Source organism: Muscardinus avellanarius (assembly GCF_963383645.1).
Source record: "Muscardinus avellanarius genome assembly, chromosome: 2".
In the NCBI taxonomy this organism is placed as follows: Eukaryota; Metazoa; Chordata; class Mammalia; order Rodentia; family Gliridae; genus Muscardinus; species Muscardinus avellanarius.
The window spans coordinates 134,734,854-134,751,850 of NC_137787.1; the positions used below are offsets into that span (position 1 = coordinate 134,734,854).

The 16,997-nt window shown below is 37.1% G+C and overlaps 1 protein-coding gene across 2 annotated transcripts in view; it reads right to left on the bottom strand.

Moving 5' to 3' along the window:
- Positions 1–201: 201 nt before the first annotated feature.
- ALG5 (ALG5 dolichyl-phosphate beta-glucosyltransferase) overlaps positions 202–16,997 on the bottom strand; it is a gene marked incomplete at both ends in the record, with an annotated part of 39,334 nt that continues 22,538 nt past the window's right edge. For both annotated transcript variants that reach the window (XM_080689240.1, XM_080689239.1), the window contains 4 exons: positions 202–317; positions 2,609–2,694; positions 9,163–9,314; positions 15,650–15,709. In XM_080689240.1, coding sequence (XP_080545366.1) covers positions 202–317; positions 2,609–2,694; positions 9,163–9,314; positions 15,650–15,709 — 414 coding nt within the window. The remainder of the gene's footprint in view (positions 318–2,608; positions 2,695–9,162; positions 9,315–15,649; positions 15,710–16,997) is intronic.

Here is a 16,997-nt window from a genome sequence, read left to right on the forward strand (position 1 = left end):
AGCAAAAGAAAAATCCTACTTTTGATTATAACACCTTTTTGAAAAGACTATTTTTGTTCCAAAAGTGATATAAAAATTTTTACTTAGTTAATTCTTTAAAATTACCCAAAAGATAACAGATTTAACCCAGATTTAAATTTTTAATTTCAAATGAAAATGTGACAGTGAATGTATAGGAATTCGACCAAAATTGCAAACAAGCTAATTCATTTTCCTAGTTTGCTCAAGTTTCCAGGCACCAGTCAAATATCGAAGTCGTATAAAAAGTAGGTCCTTGCCCATTTGTAGCCAGCTCCAAAATGGAACTAACTTAGAGCCTGCAATTTAAACAAATTAAAATAAATTAGGAGAAATATTTCAGTTTAAAATTATATTCTAGAAGTCAGTCTACATGGTTATTGTCAGCTTCTAGTACCTTCATTTTGTTTACATCTTAGCCAAAAAAATTATAAACTTTAAAGTTGGAGTGAATTATTTCCCCCCAAATAAAAAACCCAAACATCTTATAGTGTAATGCAACTTAGGAGGATCTAAAGTGCAAATTTTGGAAGGCTGAGGGCTCAGCTATAGGGAAGGAACTGTGTTGGTCATGGCTCTCAGATGCTTAACAGGAAAATCCTCAATAAATGCGGGTTAATGAAAAATAATGATCACACGGGGAACAGCTGAAAACAGAGCATAAAATCCAATGTTTTTTTTTTTTTTTTTTTTTTGTTACTGCGGGTGGAACCCAGGGGCTTTTCTACCTCCGGGCTATACTCCCAGACCTATTTTATAATTTATTTGGAAACAGGGTCTCACTACTAAGTTGCGGAGAGCCTCACTAAGTAGCTGAAGCTGGCTTTGAACCTGCAGGATCCTCCTGTATCAGCCTCCCAAGCGCTGGGATTACAAGAGTGCGCCATCATGCCCGGCCCATATGATACAATTTTATTTTTTTGTGGTGTGTTGCTGGGGATTGAACTCAGGGCTTCATGCATGGGCAAGGGCTCCACTATTGAGCTACAACCTCAGTTCTCTGACCTAATCTTTATGGTGAAAAGTAAAGCCTGTGATCAGACTTGAACAATTCTGTCTAGACTTTGTCTTGGTATACTTGGCAATATCAGCCTAATTAAATGTCTGATCTATATACCACAGAGAGTCTTACAAGTGTTCCTTGTACTATATGCACGAGCAAATGAACATTTATAACAAGGAAGTTTTAAAATTTCATTACCATTTCAATTATATTTTATCCTTAAAGAAAACCTTTTTCACTGGTCTAAATTCAGATAACAGCTTTCTTTTGAAAACACTACCACTAAAGCACTTTGTAGACATTAGTCTTACTCTATGTTACTAACCAGGGGACAGACATCTTCATGCCACAGATAAGGAAGTTGAGAAACCTATGATTCCTTTCTGTATGACACAGTTATCTCTGTAATGCAGTGGCACAGATGACATTAGCATGAACAGACTGTTACCCTCCCCACAGTCTCATATTGGGCTGGATCCACACAGAGAGAGCAGTAGAGCAGATATTGAACAATCCTCTGCCTTTTCTCCCAATCCAGGTTGTAGGTTGATCATCAGTTATGTTCCTGCAAACTTGGTTTGAATCCTTGGACTCAAGGTATAGTTTGTGTACTCTAGACTGGTTCTGAACCTTTTTCAGAGCAGTAATGCTATTGTAACAATGACTTCCAAATAAGTCCACATGCATCCAGGGCAGAGGTCAACTCTGAAAAGTCTCTAACCGGTAATATCAATTACTCCTCAATCATGAAATAATTTAGATTCATTCTAAGGTAAGTAAAGGAGAAAACTAGAACATATTTTAAATTTTATATAGCCAGAGTCTCCTAAGCTTTTCTTGCTCGATTTCAAATAATTATAGATTTTAGAGATCTTTACATTTCTTTTTTTGTTGGTACTGTGGTGGAACCCAGAGGCTTTCTACCTCCGGGCTATACTCCCAGATCTATTTTTATACTTTATTTGGAAACAGGGTCTCACTAAGTTGCTGAGAGCCTCACTAAGTAGCTGAGGCTGGCTTCGAACCTGTGCAATCCTCCTGTCTCAGTCTCCCAAGCGCTGGGATTACAAACGTGTGCCACCATGCCCAACTTGAGATCTTTACATTTTTGGATATATGCACAGATACGGTTAAAAACAGATCTAAATGGGCTGTGGGCATTTGAAGTGAAAATATTTATTTCTCATATAGCTGTGCACAGTGGTTTGTAGGTATTCAATATCCACTGATATTATGTAATAGTGCTATTATATATTATATATAATATGTTATATATATTATAATTATATAATAGTGCTAAAAATGGTGATGCAAACAATAATGGGCAACAAGCAACCCTGCTTCTATCCTCAGAGCACCCTGATCCTGTCTACTGCAGTCTTACTGAAGTTTCCCTGCCAGGGTCGGGGGCGTCAGTGGACCACAGTCTCCGTGGAGCTGGCTCTCCAAGTCAAGACAGCTGACAGAGCCTCGAGAAGGGAGAAGGGAGAACATTAAAGCCAGCTGACGTTACTAGACGACTGCGCTCTCTGACATTCTCCTCTCTCATATGACCAAAGATCAGCTGTAAATAAAGAATGCACTTACCTTCAATTTCAGTCCAGTTGACCGCAATTTCTGCTATTGGAATTTTACAGAACTGGGCTATATAGAGCAGTTCCACGTCAAAAGCCCTGAAAAAGAAAATATATTGATAAAAAGACAAGTAATTAGATCTGTACCTTGGCACATTTTAAAGAAGCTTACAAGGCAGATATAAAGCTTATACTTTAAAACTGAAGGTCAGATTCACAGAAGGTAAAATAATTGAACAGTGAATGGGTCAGAAGCTTCAAAGCAATTACTGTATTTAATATTCTATTACATCACATTTAAATGAGAAATGCTATACCTGTTTCAAAACTCAGAACCCTCGGAAGTAAAAATAACCCGTGGGCTCCAAATGATCATTCAGTATGAAAACCATTTTTAAACTAGTATTTTTCTTATTCTAATAAAATATTTAGATGACAAAAACATCTAGAAAGATAGGTTGTGTTTTTTTTATAGGATTATATAAAACTTAACTTCTATTACTTGTGAAAGAAGAAAATAATTTCAGTAGTAAACCTAGTGTTGAACCCTTCCTAACACAAAACAAATCTGACTGGTTCTAAAGATATTCAATAACCTGAATAAAATTGTTAAATATTTTTCAACATAAAGTCAGTAAAAGATAAAAAATTAAGACTGATGAATAAAAAGGAATGAGAGAAATAAACACCAATTAGCTGAATTATCTTTATATTAAAAAACACCCTAGATTGAAAGGTTGTTTTTAAATTGCATCTTTCTCCACTTAAAACAATTTAGAATTACATAAAGATATTCATTATAAAATATGCAGTTTACATCACCACTTTATAAATACCCAATATGTTACAAAAGAAAATATTTTAACTAAAATACCAAGTACTTCTAGACAGAGCCTTATACTATCGGAAGCAGAAGAAGAGTTAGTCAAGTAAGACACCTTGATTTGTTCTGGCAAATGTGGGTTGGCAGGGCCACCACGTTTCCTCTTGACACTCAGTTTCTGGTACAGCTGCTACCTCACTAACAGTTACATTGCCGCAGAATGAAGAGCAGGTCCAGACTGTTAAGACAGCAGGAACACATGTACCCTCCTGCTGTCTCCTGAAATTCCACTAAAATGAAAGCACCGAGAATGGAAGAATAAAAACAAAGAGGAGAGGGGGTGATGGTAAAAGTGTGTGGAAGCTGTAATCTATCAGGACAAGTATGTGGCAACTAGGGAATGTCGACAAGAGCAGTGGGGAAGCCTGGAAGCAGACCCACGGTCAGGGCCCAGAGGCCTCTCAGGAGCTGAGCTCGGCAGGAGGGCAGCAGCTGGGCTGCAAACAGGCCTCGGCATATCTGTGTTGGTTCTCCTTCTCACCCCTTCCCCCATGTGGCTCTGTGAGTGCTGAGAGCCAGACTCCGATCTTCTAGGCAAGAAACTGAAGGATCCCAGTGGCTTTGCTAGTTTAGCCTGCAGTGAAATCTACCTGTGAGTCAGAGGCTATGCCCATATACACAGCCTCCAGCGAATATTTTAGTATCAAAATTAAGGTATCTGAAGAAAATCTTAATGAAAGAAAAAAGAAATGAAAAAAACCCTCAAGATAATAAAAACAATGCAGCAAAAGAATACAATGTCAAGGTTTTAAATGAGACATTCAGAATTCTTAGCCGGGCATAGAGGTACACGCTTATAATCCTAGTAGTTTGGGAGGCTGAGACAGGAGGATCACTGTTTGAGGACAGCCTGAGCAAGTAGTGAGACTCTCATCAACCTAGCAAGCCCTGTTTCCAAATAAGAAATAAAATCAGTTTGGGGGTGTGGCCTGGAGGTAGAATGCCTCTGGGTTCAATTCCTAGTATCACAAAAAAGAAGAAAAGGGAAAAGAAGAAAAAAGAAAAAAAGAGAAAAAGGGAAGTCTTCACACTATTGGTGGGAATGTTAATTCACACAGCCATTATGGAAAACAGTATGGAGGTTCCTCAGAAAACTAAAAAGCAAAATTACCATAATATCTGACAATCCTACCCCTGGATATTTACATAGGTCAGAGAGATAACTGGACTCCAATAATCTCTGCAACACTATAACAGCTCAGTTATGGAATCAACCTAATTGTCCATCAATGCACGAACGGATACAGAAAATGTGTTAGGATACACACACACACACACACACACACACACACACACACACACAATATTACTCAACGTTAAAAAGATACTTAGTCATCTGCAACAACATGGATGGAACTGGAAAACATTACACTAAGTGAAGTAATGTAGAACCAGAAAGACACACTATACAATCTCATTTATATGTAGAGTCCAAAACTAAACTAACAAGCAGAGAACAGAACAGTGGTTACAGAAGCTGAGGGTGGAGGCAATAGGATGATGGGCAAAAGGTGTGAAGCCTCAGCTACAAGGAGAAATAAGTTATTTTTTATTTTTAGTTTTTGAGATCTATTAAATAGCATGTAGTTAATAATAGTGTAATATACATTTAAAAATTTTAAGGATATACTTCAAATGCTTTAACCACAAAAACATTTGAAGTGACACGTATTAACTAGCTTAAGTATCTTTCATTGTACTCATAAATTATCCAGTCATTCTGTGCTCTGTAAATATAATAATTTATACAACTTCAATTTATAATAAAAAATTGAAAATTCTATCACAGACTTAAAATGTTTATTAAATGAACAATGAGCTTTATTAAAAAAAAAAAAAAACAAAAAAAAACCTAACAGTTAAAAGTTTCCAGATTTGGAAAGCCTAGTGGTGCTCAACAAAATGCATGGACACAGCTACATTAAAGCTCAGAATCATGGTATTTCAAAACACTGTGGAGAAAAACCTTTTGAATGGGGGGTAGAAACAACGAGAGAATCAAGATTCAAATTCTCTACAGAACTGACTTCTCCACGGAAGCAAGGAGTGCCAAGACAAAAGATTCCTGAAGAGTGATTTCCAACTTGCAATTCTTTCTCCATCTATTAAACAAGGGAGGGTAGAATAGAGATTTCTTTTCACGTTCAAGATCTCAAAATGTTTCTTTCTCATATTTATGGACGTTAGCAGAATATGCTCTCGTAAAACAGTAAGGAAGGGTGACCGAGGATGAAGTTGGGTGGCAGGCCCGAGAACAACTTGACAGACACCAGCCGGCACGGTGTCTCGGAGAAGACGACCAAGGTGATACAGAAGCTGATGTGTACAACATACACTTAAGATAATTCTCCTCCTGACAAGGGGTTGGAAAATGAGTGACAGGCCTGTAATGAAGTAATGAAAATAAAAAATTCTCCATAGTTATTATCTTCAGGAAAACAAAAAGTAGAAAAGAAAACCATACTTTTCTGAAACATGAGGTATCTTCACATAGCTCTAACAAGCAACACTGATCCCTTAGAAGTTAAGTATGGAGAGTGAACAGCAATTTAAGAGAAAGGTTTGACCTTTAATTTCCAATTTTGAGAAGTAGTGTCTAAATCTGAAAAACAGCTATGCAGACCAATTACTGTGAATATGAAAGCAAAGCAAAGAACAGTTACAACTGTAACTAGGAGTCCAAACCAAGATGGGGGAAGGGGCTACTGCTCTTACTAGTGGTGCATTATAGACATCAGAACACTGCCTGAAAGTAAAAGGACTCACTGGAGGAAAGTATATTTTGAAGAGTATTTTAACATCCTAAATGGAAGGAATTTAGGTTAGGCAGAGCTCTGAGGATGGATATATATAAAACACATATATAATATATATAAACATATATCTCAGCTGCATATTCCTTACAAAGTTTTAATCTATATATATTTATATTTAACATACTTATTTTTAATTTGAATTGAGCATGCTCATTTGCTTTTATTTATATTAAAAATTCAACTTTTTCACAATGACTATATACTAAAATTATAATATTTGGATAGATTGTATTAAAGTATATTATTATGATTAATCTCATCTTTTTTTCGTGTGTGTGGTACTGGGGGTGGAACTCAGGGGTTTTCTACCTCCGGGCTATACTGCCAGACCTATTTTATATTTTATTTAGAAACAGGGTCTTACTAAGTTGCTGAGAGCCTCACTAAGTAGCTGAGGCTGGCTTCGAACCTGTGTGATCCTCCTGTCTCAGCCTCCCAAGTGCTGGGATTACAAGCGTACGCCACCATGCCCAGCTTAATCTCATCTTTTTAATTCTATAATGTGAGTACAAGAAAACCTAAAATTACATATATGAGGCCAGATTTGGTGATGCACACCTATAATCCCAGTACTCTGGAGGCTGGGATAGGAGGATCACAGGTTCAAAGCCAGCCTCAGCAAGTTAGTGAGGCTCTCAGAAATTTAGCAAGACAGTGTTTCCAAATTAAACAATAAAATATGGCTGGTGGTATATTTTGGAAGTAGGATATCCCATTTAATTCCCAGCACCACAAAAAAAAAAAAAAAAAAAAAGAGAGAAAAAAATTAACACATATGGATCCTGGTATAGTGGCAAATGCTGGTAATTACAGTATTTAAGTTTGAGGCTAGTATGTGGTATTTTAACAAGACAGTGTTTCAAATAACAAATAAAATAGGGCTGGGGTTGTAGCTCAGAGATAGAAAGCCCCTGTTTTCCATCCCTAGGACTACAAACAAACAAATAAAAAAATTACATACATGGCTTCCAGTTGTGTCTTATATATTCCTATTAGATAATCTGCTCTAGAATACTGACAAGGAAATGTCATGTTTTTAGGTAATCAACTCTAATCAAATCATTCATGTATTTAGTCATACTCGGTATGGAACCCAGGAGCATTCTACTTCTGAGCTACGCCCCCAGCCCTGTTTTTTATTCTTTATTTTAAAATAGGGTCTCACTGAGTTGCAAAGGGCACAATCCTTCTGTCTCAGCCTTCCAAATGCTGGGATTACAAGCATGTGCTGCCATGCCTGGCTTCTAATCTTTTATATTTCTTTTCTTTGGTACTAGGGATTGAGCCCAGGGTTGGTCTTACCTCTGAGCTATAACCCTAGCTCTTAAATTTTTTTTTTTTTTTAAATTTTGAGATAGGGTCTCACTAAGTTGCTGAGGGCCTCGCTGAATTGCTGAGGCTGGCCTTGAACCTATACTTTGCCTGTCTGAGCATTCCTAATTACTGGGATTACAGGCATAAAGTACTGTGACCTGCTACTGTTTATATTCCAAGGAAAACAAAAGACTCTTGACATTTATGTCATTAATTTCTAAGACTTTCAAGTTCATTGATCCTAGTTCTGGACCTAACAGATAATTGAAAGTTATCTAGTAAAGATGGAAGTCTATATTCTAGATTTGCTTCTGAAATTAAATTTTTTAATTTTGGAGTCCATAGACTATCAGTTTTACTTTTGCAGCATAATAAAAACATGCATCTGAATCTGAAGATCAAATTTACATTAATTTTCTTAGTCTAGGAAAAAAGAAATAATGTTTAAGTAATAATTTTAATTCTGAAACTAAAGTTTCTTTAAAATAGTGTGTTTTTTTTTTTTAATATATGACATCTCTTTCTAGGGAGATAATAGATCTTTGGAAACACATGAGGTGGTAGAGACTTGAGAAATGAACTATGCTGGAACAATTATGCACACCTGCCAGAATCCAGCTCAGGGAACTCCAACTAACACCACAGATGAACCCTTTCAACAGTCCTTACTGCTCACCTAGTATGTGCCAGGCACTCTGTTAGTAGTAAAGCACACTAGTAAGCAAAATCTGACAGGGTTCCTACTCTCACGGAGCTTACACATTCATAGAGAAAAAGGACCATTAAATAATTACACAAATGAGGAGGAAGTGCAGAAGTGACAGGTGGTAAGAAATAAAGCACACGGCACTGCGGCAGCACCTCACTGGGCGCTGGAGCCCGGGAGGGCAGGGGAGGCTGCCCTAAGGAAGGCCTGAAGGGGATGTGGAGAAGGGAGAAGCCTGACATGGAGGCGCCTCTGAAGGCCATGGGAAGCTGCTGAAGGATTTTAAGTAGGTAAGGGGCATGGGAAAAAATCCTTATTAAAGAGAACATTTTCAAAAATAGACTGGTTGTGGAAAGACAGAAACAGGGCTGGAGCTGGATGGGCAGGGGTCAATGGATAGGGTCTGGAGGAGATGAGATGGAGCGAGAAAAACAAATAGAATTAGGTTTTTAAGAAGGCGGAAGGGGATGTAGAGCACAAAGGATTGGCCTTAGGTCAGAGACCTTGTCTCTTATAAATGAAAGGAAAGAAGAAGAAATGGGAACTTATTCTATTTGATAATTCTGTGTTTTCTTAAAAAAAAAAAAAAGAAAAAGAAGCTTAAGAAAGAGGATATTTTCAAGACCCCTCAGTTGGTACTGTCTACAATTAAAGAGAATATACAACTAAAGCAAATGCTGAGTTTGAGTATTTTCAAAATAAGATCCAACTCAGTGAAAGTATAAAGGCACAGATCAAGTTTACAAACATAAATGTCAATTTTGTTCCAATCTGGGTGTTCATTATGAAAACAGTGTTACTTCTTGATATCTGAAATAGCTGCTGACCCATTCCAGTTAGAAACCTACCATCGTTCAACGTGTAGAGATGAGAACGTCCGCAAAGCTGCTTCTCGAGTTAGTAATTTGAACCCACACTGTGTGTCCCTGATTCCTTTCACACAAAGGAACCACACCAGAAAGTGGAACCCATACATGAGGAGAGTACGGAAGTAAGAACGCTGAAAACAAAGACAAAATATAAATGACTTTTCCATTTATCTATAAGGAGGCATTGAAAACACTGGCTGCATCAACTGCATTTTATATTTCATTGACTGGGTGGATCTTGCAGATGGACTGCACTGTTCCCTCAGCTCCACTGGCAGAATGTTTTAATAGAACCGTGGGGTACTGCCAAGAGCAGAAGAGAGGCGCTGTAGAAGCAGCTGACTTTCTGGGGGGTGAGTCAGACAAGTCACAGGACTTGTGGGAGGCCAAGGCTTTAGCCTATCAGGAGAAAAAGGACATCCTTGCTATGAACAAGGAAGACATCCCATTTACCTGCATATTTCATGCCTCTTTGTCCCATATACATTTCAGTTTCAAAGAGGGTGACAGATCCCAAAATAAACAAGCAAAACAAAACACTAAAATTTGAACCTGAGAGAAGAGGTATGGTAGAGTATCACAGAGGTTACACACAACAAAGGAGTCTAAAACAAAAATCTAGTCAATTAGCAAGGCGTGGTGGTACATGCTTGTAATTCTAGCATTTGGGAAGCTGAGACAGGAGGATCCAGGTTTGTGGGCAGCCTTAGCTACTTAGTGAGGCCTTTGCTACTCAGTGAGACCCTATTTCAAAATAAAGAATAAAAAATAGGGCTGGGGATGTAGCTCAGAGGTAGAATATCCCTGGGTTCCATCTCCAGTACTGCCAAAAAAAAAAAAAAATCTAGTCAATTTAATTAGGTATGTCAGATATCTAACTAAATACATTATAAAAACTGATTTAATACTTTGGATTGTAAAGTTCAGTAAGTTTTAACTCATAAGAGGAGTCACTATTATTTATTTATTTTTTTGGTGGTACTGGGGTTCCTGGAAGCTGTTCTACTTCCGGGCTACACTCCCAGACCTATTTTATACTTTTTTATTTTTGGAAACAGGGTCTCTTAAGCCTGCGAGCCTGGCTTCGAACCTGCGCGATCCTCCTGTCTCCGCCTCCAAAGCATGGGGATTACAAGTGTGCGCCACCACACCTGGCTGAGGATTCACTATTATTATTAGTGTTTACTAATGGGAAATAACAGCTCATGACTGATAAAGACACTGTAAACTTTAAACATAAGAACAGATTATCACTGTATTCAAACCATTCTTATTTAAGATTTGTATAGGATTTCTTAAAGTGTTCTATAGTTAAGGAATGAACCCATGGAATGATGCATTACTTATGTGAATAAGCAACTTGGTAAGAATCTAAGGAGCCAGGCGAGGTGGCACACGCGTGTAATCCCAGAATTCAGGAGGCTGAAACTGGAGGATGGCAGATCGCGGTTTGCTGACAGCCTCAGCTACTTAGTGAGGCCGTCTGCAACTTAGTGAGACCCTGTTTCAAAATAAAGAATAAAAATAGGGCGGTAGATGTGGTTCGGAGGTCAGTGCCTCTGGGTTCCATCCCCAGACCCGCAAAAAAAAAAAAAAAAAAAAGAATCTAAGGAAAATATTTAATATCTTACACTACAAAACAGGGTTGCTTTTCCCTTTTGCTTTTCATATAATCTTCAATGTCATTTTTCATTTACATAAATCTTTCTATCATTTGACAGAAGGAGAAAAAACTCCGTGTTGGACAGACTGTGAATCCCGGCTCCACTCCTGATTATCAGGGTGACCTTGAGCTAAGCGCTTTAACTTCCATCTTTCTCATCTATAAAACAAGAATGATGATGCCTACCTCAAAAATCTATTTTAAGGATAAAATGAGATTATGTTAAAGCCCTTAGCCAAGTATTTGGCCCAGAAAGTACCAGAAACTTGAGAATGGTTTTATAAAAGAAGAAAGCTGGAGGGCTTAGTCTCCTGACTACATCTCCTGTAAGAGGGCAGGAAGGGGAGGGAGAATCAAATACTTATCTATAAGGTATGTAAGGCAAACTTTCAAAAAAGATCTAGCACTTCTCCATTATCACCTAGAATCATTAATTATGTTTTGACGTAAATATGTCTTACCTCTCTAAGTAGATAGGGCAGAAACCTCATCTTAAAATGTTTGAGAATCTCACAACAGCTTGCTCAGTGCCTTCCATATAAAATACTTCCAATAAATACTGGTTGACTGATTAAACCTCCAAAAGAGCATTTATGCTTAGGAAAGGAACAAATAGAAATTGAAAGAAAAATAAAAATTAAAGGTAGAAAAACAGTAACTGTAAACTATTCTCCCTGAATGATTTTTAATGTGATTTGGGTGAGCTTACTCATTAGCAAAAGAAAATATTCATGACTGCTTTTGTTTGAATATTAACAGAATTGTTAAAAAGCAGAAATGTGTGGTGTTCACACAGACTTTAATTTCTAACATGTGACAGTATAATAAGGCAAGCTACAAACAAGAAGCTCTTGGTTTAATTTTTAAATTTGGCAAAATATCTTAAAATTTAGAAGATAACTAAAGGATAAACATATAGTGAAATGAAGCTAACAAAATAGGAGCATTATATAAACTTCTGAAATGGGCTTTTGAAAACATTAAGGAAAAAGACATTCACTATTCACATAATAAGAATGTTATTTCCAAGGTTTACAAAATGTAAATAGGAAATCCAGGTAAAATGTAAAGGTAACCAGCAATTTCATTATCTTATAAAAGCTAAAGACATCAAACAGTTGCTAATAGCTTCCTTCTACTTTTGAATCCTTTAAAGAGGATAAATCCTTTTATATCTGGGCAACACAAATACTACTGTCACTGGGAACATGTGGGATGGTGAGTACATCCATGGGAGTGGACGCGCTCCATCAGGGCTGCAGCCTGTCTGTCTTCCATGATAGCAGCACAAAGAATGGTCAACTAAGGATATGCAAAAAAATACTTAGGAAAGGTGTGTCTGCATGCTATTCAACAAGCTCCCGAAGCTGCCATCTGCTATCTTCATCAGTTCTCTTAGCTTTTCTCACTGTCCACAGACTGACCACCATGGAAGGGCTTTTGTTATCTACAGCACATTAGAAGAAATGGAAGGCCATGCTTCAGTATCCTGGACTTGAGACAGGTGTGTGGTCTGTCTCTTCGAGTCCACGTGGATGGCCTTCTGTAAGGCAGGGATAGTTCTTTGAGAGCAATCTGGACTTAAGACAACAAGGCTACCAAAGAGCACGTATAAAGAACAACTGCAGTGGACAACTCACAGCCTGTTCTCTGGGGACCAAAGTACTATATCTATGGCTAGGTTTTAGAGATAAAGGGCTGAATGGACGGACACAAGGTGAATTATAAATATGTAGATGCTAAGATAGATTCCTTAATGTCTAGCAATAAGAGGTAAAAGAAGATTTACACCATAGCATGATCCCATTATTTATTTATTGATTGATTGATTGGTACTGGGGGTGGACCCCAGGGGCTTTCTACCTCCAGGCTATACTCCCAGACCTATTTTATATTTTATTTGGAAACAGGGTCTCACTAAGTTGCTGAAAGCCTCACTAAGTAGCTGAGGCTGGCTTCAAAACCCATGTGATCCTCCTGTCTCAGCCTCCCAAGCAAGGGGATCACAAGCGTGCGCCACCACGCCTGGCTGCACAATCCCATTTAAATACTATTTCTTGGTCACATTTAAAGAGTTTTCAACTACTGCAAGTTCTATGTAAAAACAACAAAATCCAAGCACATAGTTCCTTTCTATCACCAGCAATAAATACAGGGATCAACTCTTTCCTGCCTGAATTACTTCAACAGCTTCCTCACATTCATCTCCTGCTTCCTACTTCTTTAATCTATCCCTTTTCCTTCACTACATAGACTATCCATTTTCCCTCCCACTAATATATTTTATGAAAAGGAAAAAAATTATTCACAGAACAATTAATCTATATTGTTTTTGTTTGCAAAACCATTTGTAATTTCACATAGATGATTATATTGTATTTACAATATCACGGTTTTTACATATAATACTGAGGTAATCTCTCATGTTATGAGATATAGTCTCCATAATCATCAGCTTTATTGGCTATATATTTCATGCAGGGGATATATTTCTTATTGTTGAAATTCAGTACTTTATAGTTTCTATGTTATATAATTACAAATAATGTGCTGGGTATCTTGAACATACACTTTTGTCTTTATCCCCTGTGCATCAATCAGATTAGCTAATCTAAACTCTTTTAAATTTCTAGGAGTGTGATGTTCTCTATGGTTAATAGATTAACCTTTTCAAACACTCATGAAAGCTTCCTTATGATGAGTTGTGACTCTGCTCTCCTCAGTATATCTTGAAAATATTAGAATTTCTTCATGTTCTATTTCAGAGTCATAGAGAGGGAAGGTTCAACCTTTTATTTAAGTAATTCTCAAACTCCTGTGTGCATAAAGGTGACCCAGGAAACTTAAAGATGCAGCCTCCTGATCCCATTTCTAGAGTCTGATTCAATGTGACTGGACTGGCCTGGAAATATGCTTGAAGAAATAGTTCTCAGATAATTTTAACTATACACTGAATAGTAGTACTCTATTCTCCACTGAATCAAGGAAAATACAGCGAACAGTTATGAGCTTGATACATGAGACTTACAGAGGTGAACAAAAAGATTAAGATTTTAAAAGCTTTGCAAGCCAGGCATGGTGGCGCATGCTTGTAATCTCAGCATTTGGGAGGCTGTGACAGGAGGATCGTGGTTTTTGGACAGCCTCAGCTACTTAGTGAGGCCCTTTGCAACTCAGTGAGACCCTGTTTCAAAATAAAGAATAAAAGCGGGTGTGGTAGCGCATGCTTGTAATCCCAGCACTTGAGAGGCTGAGATAGGAGGATCGCAGAGGTTCGAAGTCAGCCTCAGCTACTTAGTGAGGTTCTCAGCAACTTAGTGAGATCCTGTTTCTAAATAAAATATATAATAGGTCTGGGAGTATAGCCAAGAGGTAGAAAAGCCCCTGGGTTCCATCCCCAGTACCACAAAAACAAAACAAAAATAACTAACTAACTAACTAAATAAATAGCTCTGTATTGAGTAAGTATGGACTGGGATGTAGCTCAGTGAGTGTTTGTCTAGCATGCACTAGGCCGTGGATTTGATTCATTAGTACTGCAAACAAAATGAAACAAATATTTTGCGTGAAATAATTTCTTAAGATCTTCCCCTTTTAAGTTAATCTGGCTTTTCTAGCATCATCTACAAAATGAACAATTTAAAATCTTCAGTGATTTATTTATATCTTTCTGAAAAGCAGAGTTATAATTTGAAAAATATTAAGGTAAAGTACTTTAAAGCAAAAGTGCTTTTCTCACAGAAACAAAGTTAAAATAAAATATTTAACCTTTGAATGAATTTCAAAATACAGTTTTAGTATCCATTATCCAAAAAACTTGGGACCAGAAATGTTTCTTCCAAGTCTGGAATATTTGTATATATATAAGGTATTTTGGGGGACAGGATCCAAGTCTAAACATAAAATTAATTTAAGTATACATTGAACATGTGGGCTGAAGTAAATTTTATGTAGTACTTTGAATGATTTTGTGCATTGATCAAAGTTCCATGTTATGAAATTTTCCATCTATGGCATACTGTTGGTGCTCAAAAAAAAAAAAAGTTTTTTTGGTACTGGGGGTGGAACCCAGGGGCTTTTTTTTCTACCTCTGGGCTATACTCCTAGCCCTGTTTTACACTTTATTTGGAAACAAGGTCTCACTAAGTTGCTGAGAGCCTCTCTAAGTAACTGAGGCTGGCTTCGAACCTGTGTGATCCTCATGTCTCAGCCTCCCAAGAACTGGGATTACAAGTGTGCACCACCACACTCGGCCCAAAATTTCATTGGTGATGCTATTCAGGTGATTCTCAACCTGTATAGCACTACAGGATGCCAATATGAAAAAAAACAAAGGCAAATTGCCTGGTTCAAAAATATATCACCTAGTTGGGTGTGGTGACACACACTTATAATCCCAGTACTTGGTAGGCTGATATAGGAGGGTTGGAGGCTCAAGGCCAGCCTCAGAAATTTAGGGAGATTTTGTTTCAAAATGAAAGAAAAAGGACTGGGATTATAGTAGCTCAGAGGAAGAATGTCTCTGGGTTCAATCCCCAGCACCACCATAAAAAAAAAAAAGTATAAAACTCAGAGATTGCTTACATACTAAGGCAGAGTAAAATCAACATCTTTCCTTATTTAAAAAAAAATTAACTTTAAAATGTGAAAATCTTTTATAAGCCTTATGAAAGTTTAAGTGAAGTTGAAGAGAATTAAATTTTTAAAACATTAAATGTTAAGTTTTTTTTTTTTTTTTTGCCAAATGTACATCTAAAAAAGGAGAAAAAGTTGCTGTTCCACGCCAGTTAGTGAAAATCTCACCTGAGCAATTGATTCTTTTTCCAAATGAGCTCGAGATCCACATGCAATAGCCATTTGATCCTGAAGGGAAAAATAATTTATGAATATATTTTCAACGTAAATGTCCCATTTTTAGCAACATTTAAAGTAACTTTAAAAATCTTTAAAGGATTACTGAGTTCAGAATATGCTCTTTATAGTTTTGCAAATATAAAAAATTATGATACAACAACTGAATCCCTGATACTGCTCTACCAGGTGGAAGTAATCAAAGCTCACTTCAAAAAGTGAGTTGTTCCTCAGGAATTAAGAGTATTCTTATTTTAAAAACTGCCTACATTGGAGGTTAGAAACAGTAGGGAGTCCCTTTCTTTTAGGCCTCTGTTAGAGCACAGTTTAATTTCTTGTGATTTTTTATTTTATTTTTTCCATATATGGTCAAGTTATTTTTAACAAAGTTTCCAAGAACATTTGGTGAAGGAAATGAAATAGTAATGTTTTCACTAAATAGTTAAAAGATAATAAGTACATGAAAAATAATAAGATTGGACTTTTAAAATTTTTTTTTTATTTTTTGGTGGTACTGGGGTTCCTGGAAGCCCTTCTACCTCCGGGCTACACTTCCAGACCTATTTTATATTTTTGAAACAGGGTCTCTTATGCCAGCACGGCTGGCTTCGAACCTGTGCGATCCTCTTGTCTCTGCCTCCCAAGGGCGGGGATTACAAGCGTGCACCACCACGCCCGGCAAGACTGGACCTTTAACTAACACCATACACAAATATTAAGTCAAAATAGATAAAAGACCTAAATGTAAATCTTAAGACTATAAACTTTTAGAAGAAAACCTGGGTCATAACACTTCACAACATTGAAATTGGCAGTGATTCTGCTGGGCGTGGTGGCGCATGCTTATAATCCCCGCGCTTGGGAGGCTGAGACAGGAGGATCGCACTGGTTCAGAGCCAGCCTCGCTGGCTTAAGAGACCCTGTTTCCAAATAAAAATACAAAATAGGTCTGGGAGTGTAGCCCAGAGGTAGAAGGGCTTCCAGAAACCCCAGTGCCACACACACAAAAAAATAAAATAAAAAAGAAATTGGCAGTGATTTCTTGGATATGATTTCAAAGGCACAGGCAACAAAAGAATAAACAAACTTCCTAAAAAATAAAAAAATATTGTACAATGTAGACAGAGTTAAAAGTTACTGATAGAATGGGATAAAATATTTCCAAATGCTATATCTGAAGGTATATTAATATTCCAAATAGAAATCCTAAAAATTAGCAACAATAAAAGCAAACAATACAATTTAGAAATAGGTAAAAGACTGAAATAAGTAATGAATCTCCAAAGATTTTAACCTATAA